This window comes from Ornithorhynchus anatinus, chromosome 1 (genome assembly GCF_004115215.2).
Source record: "Ornithorhynchus anatinus isolate Pmale09 chromosome 1, mOrnAna1.pri.v4, whole genome shotgun sequence".
In the NCBI taxonomy this organism is placed as follows: domain Eukaryota; kingdom Metazoa; phylum Chordata; class Mammalia; order Monotremata; family Ornithorhynchidae; genus Ornithorhynchus; species Ornithorhynchus anatinus.
Window position 1 is genome coordinate 25,366,523 of NC_041728.1, and position 14,859 is coordinate 25,381,381.

The 14,859-nt window shown below is 43.6% G+C and overlaps 1 protein-coding gene across 7 annotated transcripts in view; it reads left to right on the forward strand.

Annotated features, from left to right (window-relative positions):
- Window positions 1-14,859, forward strand: part of PDE8B (phosphodiesterase 8B) — a 181,530-nt gene that overhangs the window by 141,523 nt on the left and 25,148 nt on the right. For all 7 annotated transcript variants that reach the window (XM_029065012.1, XM_029065025.1, XM_029065017.2 and 4 more), the window contains 4 exons: window positions 6,501-6,579; window positions 8,255-8,395; window positions 9,596-9,684; window positions 11,274-11,334. In XM_029065012.1, coding sequence (XP_028920845.1) covers window positions 6,501-6,579; window positions 8,255-8,395; window positions 9,596-9,684; window positions 11,274-11,334 — 370 coding nt within the window. The remainder of the gene's footprint in view (window positions 1-6,500; window positions 6,580-8,254; window positions 8,396-9,595; window positions 9,685-11,273; window positions 11,335-14,859) is intronic.

The following is a 14,859-nucleotide window of genomic DNA, read 5'->3' on the forward strand; positions in this document are numbered from 1 at the left end:
ACCCCCTAGATTAGGTGCCCAGCCCTGCCCCTTTCTCCCTGGTGTTAAATATCAGCTCTTTACTCATTTGTTGTATTTATTGAGCGCTTACTGTGTGCAAAGCACTGTACTTTGCTTGGAAAGCTTGGAAAGTACAATACAGCAATAAAGAGAGACCATCCCTGTCCACAGTGAGCTCACAGTCTAGAGGGAGGGAAGTTCTTTAGCTTTCTTTGACTTGTTTTAGGCCTCTGGATGTTCCCGGGAAGAACAGGAAAACTAGAACCCTGAAAGAAACCACTAGAAACAGCCCAAGAGGGTCCATAACCTGTCCCCACACTGAACGTAAGCCCCTATCCTCAGCTCTCTTAGTCTCTCTTTGCAGTAGCCTCTCCACTTTCCTGACTTGTAGGCTGGGCCGACTGCAAACATTTGGTCTCCCTGAGTTGAGGGGAGGCAGGGGAGGGAAAAGGCCACCCTTTCCCCGCACACATAGTACTGCATGTAATATACTGGGCCTGTTTTGCGCAAGTCCTCGCAAACTGACGTCAAGAATATTACTACAGGGAAATCAAATGGTAAATGCAATGCACTAGCAATTCTAATCTCACAATTAGCAGATCTCAAAATTGCTGTGCTCCTCAAGTTCTCACCAGAAAATCTTCATTATGCTACCTGCCATCCCCACCCCCTGCCCTCTGACAGTGCCCCTTGAGGTGGCTGCTTCTCAGCTAACAATCATAATGGTGGTATTCCTTATGCATTTATGTGCCAAACACCATAAGGGTACTTGGCAAGCACTAGGGTAAGTACAAGATAATCAGTCGGACAGTTATTGTCCTATGAGGGACTCAGAGTCTTATTAGGGAGAAGAGATTTTTGAACTCCTGTTTCAGATCAGGAAACCGAGGTCCAGAAAGAAGTGACTTGCCTGAGCTCACCCAGCAGGCAAGTGACAGAGCTGGGATTAGAACCCAGATCCTCTGACTCCCAAGCCAGGGCTCTTTCCTCTAGGACACGTAGCTTGGAGGGAAGGCAAAGAGGAAGTTTGCTTGTGCAGAGAAGCAGAGCTCCCAGTATCAGAAAGCTCATAAAACTAGAGTTCCACTGTTTAGGGAACATGATTCATTTTGATTATCATAGAGTTCTGCAGAGTCATGAAAATAGTCCACCAGGAAGTATTAAGTTCAGTTAAACAATGAGGCTCAGTAGTGTCAGTCTTTGGTGGTAATCAGTCTACCCTGACCTATTGCTATCCTCTCACCTAGAACTAGTCAGTCACCAGAAAACAGTGCATCATAACTTGGAGGAATATGCTTGTTGGAATTTTTTTTCAGGCTGCATGACAGTTTCAAGTTAAATATGCAGGATATGCATAAACAGGAATTGAGAATAGTGAAACTGACCATTCAGAGACAGTACACATAGCAGTACTTTTAAGTTATATATTTCAGACTGATAGTATTCATTCATTCATTCAATCAAATGTATTGAGTACGTAGTATATGCAGAGCATTGTACTAAGCTCTTGGAATGTACAACTCACCAACAGATAGAGACAGTCCCTGCCCAACAACGGGCTCACAGTCTAAATGGGGGAGACAGAAAATAAAACAAAACAAAACAATTAGTCTGGCATCAAGATAAATAGAATCATAGATATATACACATCATTAACAAAATAAATAGAGAAATAATATATACAAATATGCACAAGTGCTCTGGGGAGGGGAAGGGGGAAGAGCAGAGGGAGGAAGTAGGGGAAATAGGGAGGGGAAGAGGAGCAGAGGGGAAGGCCTCCTGGAAGAGGTGAGCTCTCAATAGGGCTTTAAAGAGGGAAAGAGAGTTAGTTTGGCGGATGTGAGGAGGGAGGGTATTCCAGGTCAGTGGTAGGACATGGGCCAGGGGTCGATGGCAGGACAGCCATGAACGCGGGACCATGAGGAAGTTAGCGGCAGATATGCTTTGGTCATTTCAGCCTTAAATGGGTACCCCACCTTTAAAAACCTTTGCATGCACTTAATATGCTGCTCCCCTGCCTGCCAACTTCCTCAGGGGAAATATGACTGGCTGCAATGAGAGATTGTTACACACAAGCCACTAACACTGTAATCAATTCCTCTGCACAGATTTTTCTGCTCCTGTGTCCTAGAATGGACACTTATCTATCATTCCCAACCAGAGGCTTCATTATCATCACTGTATACTGAGCACTGTGTTAAGCACTGACAGAGTAACAAGGGAATGAGTGTTTGAAAAAGTATTGTCAGTTAGTAATAATGATTGCTTATCTTGTGTGCAGAGGGCCATACTAAGTGTTTGAAAGAGAACAATAAAGTCAGTAGACATGATCCCTGCCTTCAAGGAGCTGACAATATTTTGGGGAAGACAGACACTAAAATGAATTACAGATAGAAGAAAGCAATCAAGTGTAAAGATATGGGCATAAATGCAATTATGAGTGAGTATCCACCTTTCCTAGTTGGCTTGGCAGAGTCATAATGGGATTTTGGGGGAAATAGGTTGGGATGAGTGATTAATCAAAAAAGGCCTTCTGAAGGATGTGTAATTTTAGAAGGACTTTGAAAATGGGGTGAGCTTTGGGCTGCCAGATGTGAAGGGGGAAGGAGTTCCAGGCCCAAGGGAGGACATGAGCAAGGGATTGGCAGTGAGACAGATGAGAAAGAGACCCAATGGCTTGGTTGTCTTGAGAGGAGCAAGAGATACAAAACCAGTGAGTAGGAGTTTCTGTTTGGGGCAGATTGATTGATTGAATGAATGAATCACCAGTCTGCAATGAACCTTGAGATTCTGATGAAATGTAGAACAAGTTACAGTACTGGAACCAGAGGCCAGACTTAAGGAAAATTTACATTTATTTGGTGGTGGTTTTGCTCGAATACTCTAGGTAGAAGTCCAATAGGTAGCATAGTGTTACTTGCCACCCCTTAAGGGTGCTGGATGCTGCAGCCTAGCCAGCTATGATTCATTAGGACGGCAGCTCAAGTCTGGGGTTGGCACAGTGCTGAACAGATGAAGCAGGGGAAACGTGAATGCTTTTATGCCCTGGGCCTGCGGAGACTTCAGGTTAACTCAGAAAATGTAGTTTGGAAGTTTGAATTGTTTGTTTCCTCAGTTACTGTGTTCTTGCTGGCTTCACTCAGTCTCTGAACTGGATTTGTACTTTTTTTTTTTTTTTTTGGTGTGTGTGTGTGTGTCTTTGAGTGGTGAACTTCTTGAGAACCAGGATCATGTCTGTTCACTTTTACTGTATTTTTTCCCAGCTCATTGTTTAATAATTAAGGTTATAGTGAGGCCTATTCATTCACTGAGGGCTAATTCTGCTGTCTAGGTAGAATAATTTTGAGATCATGTTGGACCAGAGAATTAGCTAACTACACTTGAAGCCTAATTATCCTTTGTCTTGCCTAGGTGTTGGGTATTTCTGGCAACTGTCACTGTTTTTTAATCTCTCTCTGCTTCCTGATTAATCAGTCAATCAATGGTATTAAGTGCTTACTATGTGCAGAGCACTGTACTAAACATTTGGGAGAGTATATTACAACAGAATTAGCAGATACATTCCCTGCCCACAACGAGGTTCCTGTCTAGAGGGTATCCCACCATTAGTAGGACAAGCACTTGAGTTGTTTTTCCAACAGAAGTGATTGTGTGAATAGCCATCCACACTTTTTCACACAAATCCCCTATAATGTGCTCTAATCATGCAAGGTACACAACAGCTAGAACTGCGGCTACTTTTTCGGGGAAGTGGCACTTACTTGTAACTTTAGAACCTTGAAAACCATTTGGACCTTTTCAGTTTCTTTTATTAACTTATGTCTATATTATTCTAATTACCAGAATCTTCCCAAAATCTCCTCTCAAGAGAACAAGACCCACCAGGCTGGTTTTTCTACCACAGGGCTTGAAACTTTACTTCACTGATGTTTCAAAGCATTCTGGCCTCGCTGCTCTCAAGTGAACTATTTCAAACCAGACATCTGCTAATATCCATTCTCCCCACAGATCTCAGTGTCCTAGTAGCCATTGCCTCAATGCTAGTGATCTGACTGTGTTTCAAAACGTCAGTATCAATGATTTCCTTGTCACTGGGGTTTTGGTGTGGTTCACAGAAGACACTAATGAAATAACCAAGAAGCCCAATATGCCTTCCATGTTGGTTCCAAGTCTCTCGGCCTTTTTAAGAAGTTGAACACCACCCCAGCTCTAGAAGACCTTCAGATTGGCATAAAACTTGACGTTCAGTTTTGTCAACCTCTGTCTGTCAATCATTTAAAGAACACACTGGCCATGATGATTTGGCCAGCATTTTCATTTTCATCTGTTTATTAACAGATGGATGATTTACTGCCTAGATCGCAGAATATGGATGGCAGCACTGAGTTTTTTGTTGACATTGAAAATCTTTGGTGGTTTGTAGATTAAGCCTTCTCTTTTGGTATATGGCTAATTTGTGGCTTTTGTTTTTATCATTCACAAGGAGTATTAAGTGTGGGGCATAAATAGGAAAGCTAGAATCACCTTCTAACCTCATTGCTATGTTTTTACTTGTCATTCACAATGATATCAGTCCCTTACAATAAATAGATTTGGAAGAAAATTGAGACAGCAGAAAATTAGGGACACATTTTAGCCTAAGATGCATACAGGTGATTTTCCACATCTTACACTGAGTTCTGCCCTTAAAAGTAATTTTGAGGGTTCTAATTTCAACAGTATGTAGAGGCCATTAATATCTAGTGGGAAAGTTTACCCTTTTTGTAAGTATTTTTTAAAAGCCCTACTCTTCATGGAGGTGTTTACCATTGTACAAAAACATTAAGAGTACTTATATCTTGGTTTTTGACTAAATAGGGTGTTCTACCTTGTGCCTTGGCTGGGAGTAGAAGTGAACTAATCACTAGGCAGTGCTTTTCTTCTTCTTCACACGACAGAGTCGTCGATTGCCTGCAGACACATAGTGTTGTGCCAATGATGGAAAGAATCCATATTCCCCCCCCTTTTTTTTTTGGTTCTCATCTGTCTTTTTCTCCATTTGGTAGCTTGATAGAGGTCGATCATTGTAAACTCTCAGGCTTGAGAACTAGTCAGGAGCATCACAGAGATGGAGCCTCCCATCAAAATGAGACTTCAAGACCCCAAAAAGGCACAAAGCAATGGATTCTCCAGCCTGGAGTTTGCATGGCACAATTGGCATTCTCTCATCCCTGCTAGTCGTGTTCTCTCTAGCTCCTAGACTGTGAGCTCATTGTGGGCAGGGAATGCATCTGTTTATTGTTATATTGTACTCTCCCAAGGGCTTAGTACAGTGCTGTGCACAGAGGAAGCACTCAATGAATACAATTAACTGACTCCTTAAAGGCAAGGATCATTTTATATTGGACTTTCCTAAGCATTTATTACAGCAGCGTGGATTAGTGGCAAGGACATGGGTTTGGAAGTCAGAGGACATGGGTTCTAATCCCAACTCCGCCATTTGTCTGCTGTGTAACCTTGGGCAAGCCACTTAACTTCTCTTTGCCTCAGTTACCTCATCTGTAAAATGGGGATTCAGACTGTGAGCCCCACGTGGGACTAATTACCTTGTGTCTTCCCCAGTGCTTAGAACAGTGCTTGGCACATAGTAAGTTCTTAACAAATACTGTAATTATTATTATTATTATTAAAAAGTGCTCAATAAATACCACTGATTGATAGGACTTGGTGTGCAAATGAGTGAGTTTAGCAATTCCAGGAAAATTTGGATGGGTTAGCAGGGAAATAGACAAATTCAAGATAAGTGGAAAAACTCATAAACCCAACTTCTGACTTTTTCATTCCTTATTTGGTATTTATTGATCTTTATGTAGAAGGACTAAGTGACAAGTTTACAAGTGTACTGGGTCTTATGTGCATTAGGCACTTTCCTGCTATCCTCAGGACTCTACTTTGAAAATGCCCTTATTTTCACTTTGGCAACTTGGATTTTTTGTAAAATGTATATTTGACCTTTACCGCTAGTACATATAGATGCTAGTTTCAACATTTCAGCCTTCATTCATGGTTACAGAAGGAAAAAAACATGGATATTTGGGCAGAAACTCTAAGGTCAGATATGAAGAACTGAATTTTCCCAAAACCAAAGGCCCAAATCTTCTTTTGTGATTTTGTAAAATTAGATCTATATGTGTGTGTACATGTTTGAACACTAATAATAATAATAATTGTAGTATTTGTTCAGCACTTATCATGTGCCAAGCACTGTACTAAGCACTGGGGGTACATGAGGAAACCGAGGTACAGAGAGGTGAAGTGACTTGCCCGAGGTCATACAGCAGACAAATGGCAGATCTGGGACTAGAACCCAGGTCCTCTGACTCCCGGTGCACTATCCACTGGGCTCTGCTCCTTCTCTGTTACTAACACTGAATGAATTGCTTGCTTTGATAACTTAACAGGGGATGAAAATAAAAAAGTGATGTGACAGCAGAGCTAACATAGTTATTTGTGACTTGCAGAGCTTGTAACTCAGTATTTACAGCATTAGACCACTGCCATGAAGCCATCGAAATCACGAGTGACGACCACATCATTCAGGTATGGAAGTTGCTCCATTTTTGAAGTGGGCAAGAGAGAGAAAAGTTATCCTTCGTTTCCATTTTCCCATTTCAGTGTCTTTCCCTGTGGAAGCATAAAAGTTGGAGAAGTTCTGGATCCTTTAGTTTGTTTTGAACCAAACCCTGCCTTCGTTTCTAAACAGTCACCTCCATTGGCCAGATTTCCCTCCATGTCCAGCGTCACTGAGGTGTCCAAGCCAATCCAGATGGGACAGTTTTCCCGTTGCCTGCCAGTGTTTGATTCTCAACTGGAAGAATCCACAGGCAACATGAACACTCTGAAAAAACCCCATTTCTGATGGAAAAGGAAAATCTTTGTTCAAGAGAGACTGCCCTGGGCTTGGCAAAGAGGGAATTACCATCTGTTACCTAGGGTATAATAGTGATGAACGAATGGTGCAGTATTTGCATTTCATGGAGGTTATATCTTCCTTTATCCGATCCTCCTTACACTCTGACAGGGTTTTTAAGCAGTAAGATCCGAAGCTGCAGTGGTGGCCAGCAGAGAAGGCTGGTTTCAGGCTGCATTATTCAGAACCCAATGTCATACTAAAAAAAGGTTTCTGCATTATGCATAGCATAGACCCTATCCCCTTTTCCTTCATCGCCTCTGTCTCTCTTCCCCTAACTGGTTGCCTTCTTTTGTTTCAGGGCTTTCCTTGTAGAGGAACAGGAAAAGAACAGGGCAGGGGGAGAACTTAAATTAATGTTGTTGGAGTTAAATATTTAGTGACCAGTGGTGAGACAGGTGATTAGAGCCCTAATTTTCCCTTCTCAGGGATAAACAGAAAGCTTTACTGGATTAAAGCCTGGCAGGTTGAGTGAAAATCTAATTTATTCCACCCACAGAGTGACTTTGTTCCAGTGTCCCTCAACGCGCTTTCTACCCATGCCAAGATGGAAAGTGACAAGTGACATTCACCAGTTTGCTGGGATCAGTTGGGTGTAATTGTGATATAGGCCAGCCTGTTTGTGAATGTGGTTTAAAACTGCATAGTGATTTGATTAAAAAAAAAAAAAGAAGGGAAAGGCAAGCTTGTATTTTCCTCACTTTTCTTTCCCTCTGTTAAACAGTTCCCTCCCAGCCATTTGTAATATGTTTGTACAAGTAGGTCTGTGTACTGTAATATTTAAGCCCCTATTTATTCACCTATTCATCTTTCCATTCTGTTTGCTCATATTATTATCATTATTACTATTATTATTATACCTGTTAAATGCTATGTGCCAAGCACTGTACTAAGTGGTGGGGTAGGTAGAATATAATCAGATTGGCCACAGTCCTTTGTCCCACACAAGGCTCACAGTCTAAGTAGGAGGGAGTTAGAATTTTACCTCCCTTTTACAGATGAGGATACTGAGGCACAGAAAAGTTAAGTGACTTGTCCAAGGTCACAAACAAGACAAGTGACAAACCTGGGATTAGAACCCAGGTCCTCTGACTCCTAGGCTTGTGCTTTTTCCACTTGACCACTCTGCTTTCCCAATATCAGTAATTTAGTGTATATTTATCTCCCCCATTCAATTGCAAGCTCCTTTATGGCAGAGATCATATGTTTTACCTCCATTGTTCTCTCTCAGGTGCCTAGATCAGTCCTCTACAACCAGTAGTTGCTCAGTAATTACCACTGATTGAAATTCCTTTCATTTGACAGTATGTTAACCCAGCGTTTGAAAGGATGATGGGTTACCACAAAGGGGAACTCATCGGAAAGGAACTCACCGAGCTGCCAAAGAGCGATAAAAACCACGCAGACCTCCTGGATACCATCAATACCTGTATCCAAAAGGGAAAGGTAGGTACACGGGCATCTGATGGGGACCTAGGCACAGGGGAGTCTCCGTGCCCAGTTTCCTGGGCTCTGATGCACTGAACTAAAGTTACATATAATTTAACTAAAGTAGATATAATCTCACTAAAGTGGATATATAATGCGTCTATTGTTATAGCGTACTCTCCCAAGTGCTTAGTACAGTGCTCTGCACACAGTAAGTGCTCAATAAATACTATTGAATGAATGAATGCTATAATCTGTTTGGCCTTGGGATGTTTTCATTTCATGATTCATAACGTTCACCCCACAACGCAAGGTTGGATTGGTATCACACAATCTTCAAGTTAAGCACAAATAGATTGCCTTTAGGAAGAATTCATGTTAATTTTTTTTATTCTTTGTGTTTGGGTTTCATAAAATATTTACTATTGCCTGGGTGTAAGGCATTCTGCTAGTGGTGAATGTAACAATTTAGGAATGTATATCCAGAGTACTTGTTGTATGCAGAACACCGTACTCTAAGTGTTTGAGAGCAGGGATTGTATATACTAATTGTGTTGTATTCTTCCAAGAAAGTTACAATCTAGAAGGGAAGACAGACATTTAAAGTATAGCTAGGCGTAAACAATAAACTTAAGTGTTTCAGGGGAATGTGAGGGTGAGTATCCAAGTGCTTAAGTAGTTTAGAAGTGGCAGAAGGAGGGGAATATAAAATAGGGAGATTAGGAATTAATCGGAGAAGGCCTCCTAGAGGAGCTGAGTCTTCAGAAGAGCTCTGAAGATGGAGAAAGCAGTGGTCTTCCAGATATGAAGGGCTAAGGAATTCTGGTGGGAAGCAGCAACTAAGTACTTTCATGGTAGGAATTTAACATCTGCTTTTCTGGTGCAATGTGAATCCCGTCACATTGGCCCTGGCCAAAGTGAAGCTACATCAGAGAAGTGGTAAAAATCCATCTTTTGGTTCTGTGGGGCAGCGGCCATGAGGTGCTGGTCTGAGGGAGATGGGTGGCAAGGGCAGGACTGGTGAGTTCTGAAAGCTGGGGAGCCTGATAGCTGGCCTTTCTGTTACTACTAGATGTCGGTGGAAGAGGGAAGTTGGAGGGGAAAGCAGGTGGCAGGGTGGTGCCGATTGATCGGGAACTCCAGATATATTCCAGCCTCCTTACCGTGCTAACTGAGGAAGTGCCCGAGGAGCTCCAAGTGATATTTTCATCCCTGCAGGAGTGGCAAGGAATTTACTATGCAAGAAGAAAATCAGGAGACAGCATTCAACAGCATGTGAAGATAACACCGGTCATCGGGCAAGGAGGGTGAGCGTTAACAGTCAAACTCTACTTAACTACCGGCACAGGCTCATTGCCTGCCCAGGGACACCCTAGTTAGTGCTCTGACCTGGTTCCCTGACAGTCAAGCACTAAGCAAAGCACAGTTTCCCATCAAAAGTCATGTAAAACATGTCATTATGTTCCCAAGATCCCCAAAATGGACCAAAGCTCAAAAACTATAGTTACAGGATCTGATAACAAGGAAAATATGTGCCTATAGTAAAATTGAGTTAGATCTTTATGTTATTTATGCAAATCCTTTTAAAACCATTACTTTTCATGTCTTTTTCAGCAGAAAAGAACATAATGTTGTCACACAAAAGATCTCCTGTCATCTAAAACCAAACAGAAAAGAAACAGCTATTGGAATGAGCTTTCAAATTTCTATTCATGAAAAGTGTGAAGCGAGGAGGGTTAGCCCAGAGATCCCAATATTGTAACAGCAGTAGTCAATGCATTGTTCCATTCTTGAGGTAGAATTTCCATGAAGGACCCTGATGGACAGGTCAAAGAGCATGTGGACTGAGACAGCAACTCTTCCAAGCCCTCCCTCTCACCTCTGTCCCCTTCTCAGCCTCCTTCTCTCAGCAGTCTGTCCAGGCCTTAGGCCCCCCTCAACCCCACAACCAATCCAACCCAATGTGGATGCCAGGGCCCAGTGAGGGCATGAGGCTGGACCTTTCCACGCACACATGGGCAGATGGAAGCCCCCATACGATTGGAGTGTACAGCCAGCCTGTGCAGGTCTTTGCAGCCTGTTGAAGCAGTGTGAGCTGGACCTGAAGCCAGAAGGTTAGGGAGAACTGATGGGGTTTGGGGGCTAGACAAGGGGTGGCTTTTTTGATGAGGGGGAGACTTCATTTGTTTGAAGGCACATCAATCCATCATTTATTGAACTCTTGCTTTGTGCAGTGCACTCTACTAAACACTTCCCCAAATTGTCCCAGAAACTGAACTGAAACCTAATATACGATATCAATTCTGGAAGAACAGCATTTCTGACAATTCTGTTTGAGGGACTATTTGCAGCTGGAAGAAGAGACTATCTGATATCTGCCTGTTTTCCATCAGTCTTAGCCTTACCACCCCACACTGATTTTTAAAATTCTCACTATCAGCATTAACATTTTTGTACCCGAAGAACAAGTCCATAAAGGTTATGAGAGTGGAGACCGCCTTGAATTATTGATGGGCAATACCCAGATAGAAGCATTAGGCCACCAGCAGAACTGATCCCCGGATCAGACCAGGGTCCTCCTGGTGACACTTTCTGGTGTCACTCAAACAGCTCACTGTGGACAGAGAATGTGTCTATCAACTGTTATATTGTCCTCTCCCAAACAGGTAGTACAGTGCTCTGCACACAATAAGTGCTCAATGAATACCATTGTTTGGTAGTGACAATAGATTGCTTTATCTGAATATTTGATCTGGCTTTGGTTCTCTTGAGGCTTCAGGTCACCGGAATTTGGGCTTGAGAAATCTGTTGATGTTTCTAATTTTGTAGTATATTACCTCCTACTTGCATGGCATTATCCATATGCCTCACTAATGATTGTGTTCTTTGTTGTTAGGAAAATAAGGCATTTTGTATCCCTCAAGAAATTGTGCTGCACTGGTGACAACAACAAGCAGGTACCGTACTGCTCGTTTCCTTCTCCAGCTTCCCTGGGCTCTTCTGCCGAGCGTTATTTAAGCTGTCACTGCTTTGGGGTGGAGTGGGGTGGTGGGGGTGGGCCAGGTATTTCTCCCTAAATTTCTATTTCTCTGGACACAAGGCCTTTTGAGTAATATCATTTTGGAAAATTCCCCTTGACTGACATGATGGGGATTTGTTGCAGAGAGAGAACTGTCTTTACCCTCAAACCCCCTATTGCTGAAAGTGTCTAGAATGACCAAATCTTGTGAATTGTTGCTAAAATTCACCAGTGTTTTTGTCTTCTAAATGCCATGTAGCCCAGAAACACTGCTCACCCAGCTTAATACATTGCCCTGTGTGGGTATGTGCTTATTTGCAAAGCTAAAATATGTCACTTTGTAGGTATGATAGCCCTACATTCTTCCACAGGTATACAGTGGAACTTTATCGCAGCCCCTACCCGCTGGCATTTTCTAAATGTTTGGTACCCATTTAGTTTTCTGTCCCAAGCATTGAATGATAGAGAATTTTTGACAGGGAAATGAAAGGCAGTGAGAGTGCATTTGTTTTTTTGTTGTTGTTGTTGTTTCGTTTTTTCCTGAAATTACATGGCTGCAAAATGAGTGACTATGTTTGTAAAGTCCTGGGAAAGCAGGCCAGAGTCCCCCATCAGTATTTAGGACTGACAAGTTTTCAAGAACCCAAATTCAGTGTATTTTCTGATCCTGCATGTTCGTGCCTGTGTAAATCTAGGAGCTCATCTCCCTCACTTGTTCCTGCTTCCTTCCTGCTGTGGGGATGTGGAGAACAAGCTCAGAATCTCGCCCCCACAGAATTGAGCCGCTACTGACGAGTCTGATCAAAGCTGGACCCAGCTGGGTTTCTGGGGTGGGTGTGGGGGAGGCTTTCCATTTTTCCTTGGCACACCCACAGAGATGGAAGGTTCCCCAGGGTCCTCAGCCCATCTAATGGACAGGCTAGGGTGTCCACTGGCATGGATGCTTTCTGGAAAATAGCAGCATTGGATGCCTTATGTGTTCCTCAGCCCTCGTGCTTTCTGATGTCAGAGGTGTGAGTGGGGTTGAGTTGGTGGTGTATTTTGAAGTCTGGGCCCATTTTCAGACTACCTAATCTCCCATGGATATAGCACAGAGTACTAGCAAGTTCATCTGCCGGGTTTAGGGCATACTGGCTGGGGACACGCAAAGGACAGATGTGAACATCAGTAAAGAGGAATGTTGATTGAGAGATTTCTCAAGCCTCCCCTATTAAATGACAGATGAGCCTCGGGCTGGCCACAAGACTTGGGGAGGAATTAATGGCAGTGCGAGTAGCTCAGGCAGCAATCACTCACATCTTCTTGTCTCTGACAGTCACGTGCCCATATGAGCCCAGGGGGCAGTGTGAAGATGGGGGTGGGGCACAACACGCAACAAAGTACTCCCAAAAATGTTATGAACCAAATGCATGTACAGCCAGAGTGACCAGTAAGCACTGCCAATGCTGTGCCATTGAATATGGGCCAGAGCCTGACCAAAGAGATTGGGGTTAGTGGAGTGTATTTGCCTCCTTAGGAAAATTGTTGCTTCATTTTAATTTTTTGGAATTAGTAAAAAGAATTATTATTCATTCATTTGTAATTGTACTGTTAGTGTGAGTGGAGTGTGGTGACCCAAATTCCCAATTCTAGTGGGTATTTTCACAGAGACACACTGCAGAGGTGCCGTGGTGTTTTCTGGGTAGCTTTCTTCCCTGGGACCTTGGGTCATAAAGCAATCTGGACCACTCGTTGCCACTGGGTGGCAAATGCAGTTGAACCCACAGGAAGCAGAATATTTAGATTTAATTAAATTCTGGGGCAAACCAGTGGATGGAGATTGGGCTGGGTTAGAATTGCAGGGCACTGTGGGGTAGGCCAGCAAGATCCTGAATGTGGGCTGCACCCAGTTAAGTTTGACCCTGGCTGAACCTGCCATGTACCTTCTGGACAAGCTTTGATCAGACCCAAGTCACCGGGAATTAACATTGGACGGTTTCTGTAGATGGGCCAAGCAAGAAAGAGTGGTAGGGAGAAGCCCATCTGCCGGATATCTATATTTGGGGTGAGAGAACCATTTGGAGTTTGATCTGGGAGGAAATGGTTGATCACCGAATGGAGATGCCAGGAGCAAAATGAAATTGGAAAGCTCCATCACGGAGTCCCAGAGCTGTTGATTCAGCAGGACAGAGTCCCAACTTCTGAGAAAACTTTAACCTGGAACCTTTAAAGAGCACAGTGAAGTGACGCCCCCACTTCCTCACCCTACTCTCCTGTTCAAGATAAAAAGAATGCTCTGAGTGTTTTCTTCTTTCTTCCCCTTTCTTCTTTTAATCTTCTCCAGCTGTAAGCCTGGCTTCCTCTCCTTTCTTTTCCTCCTATGCCTTTGATCCCTATCTTGATCTATTTTACATTTATTGAATGCCAGAGATGAGGTTTGTTTTCTACCAGGGCCCCTGGGAGAGATAGGATGTAGTGTTCAACCCCAAAGACCAGTGGAGAGAGAACCCTCACGAGGCAGTCATGGGATTTCTCTGCTTCCTGACTCACTTCCCAGTGCCTTGGTTCAAGGAAGGGGGTGGAAAGCTGACCCTGGGACAAGGAGACCCTCGGTCATAGGAGTAGGCGGAAGCTTTGAAAGCCTTTTGCAAAGAAGGGTACGTTGGAAGGGGAATTGAGAAGAAGCGAAGTGGTCTATGAAAAGAAGACAGCGGGACCTTGTGGGCAGAGCCCAGGGCTGGAGTCAGGAGTTCTAGATACTGGTTCCCTGGAGATCTTGGGCAAGCCACTCACTTTATCTGTGCCTCCGATTCCTCTTCTGTAAAATGGAGATAAGATGCCTGCTCCTTCCCCCTCCTAAATTGTAAGCCCTCTGTAGCATGAGACTGTGACTGATCTAGTCCCCTTTTATCCCAGCATCTAAGCTAAAGGCTTTTAATTCTGTTGTATTATTCTCTCCTGAGCACTTAGCACAGAGTTCTGGACATAACAAGTGTTCAGTAAATACCATTGATTCATTGAATAAAAAATAGCATAATTAGTATTTGGGCATAAAGGCAGTCACCCTTCCTAAGAGCCAAAAATCAGAACATAAACCTTAGACTGAGCAGAAAGAATGGAAGTCGAGTCTTCCCAAGGCCCAGAGCCACTCCTGGAGAAGAGAAGAGCGGTGTTTCCAGAAACTGCATTGACCAGGCCCCCTGGGCTGCCGCTGAAGCCCGTGACCGAATGTTTCCAGAGGACTCCTAGCCCCCATCCCCAGTGGCTCAGTGAGGATCTGACACAACTTAGAGGGTCTTCTCACGGGGCAGAACACACAGAGCTCCAGTGAGTCTCCACTCATGCCTAAGTGCTTTTGGTGCCAACCACCAGGTGGGGAGGATCCTGAAGAAAGGGGGCCTCTCCCTGGAGTCTGCTCGAGAGGGCACAGAGAGGACACACTGGAGCAGGCTGGGAGAGATGCCTGAGTGGATCTGAATATGCC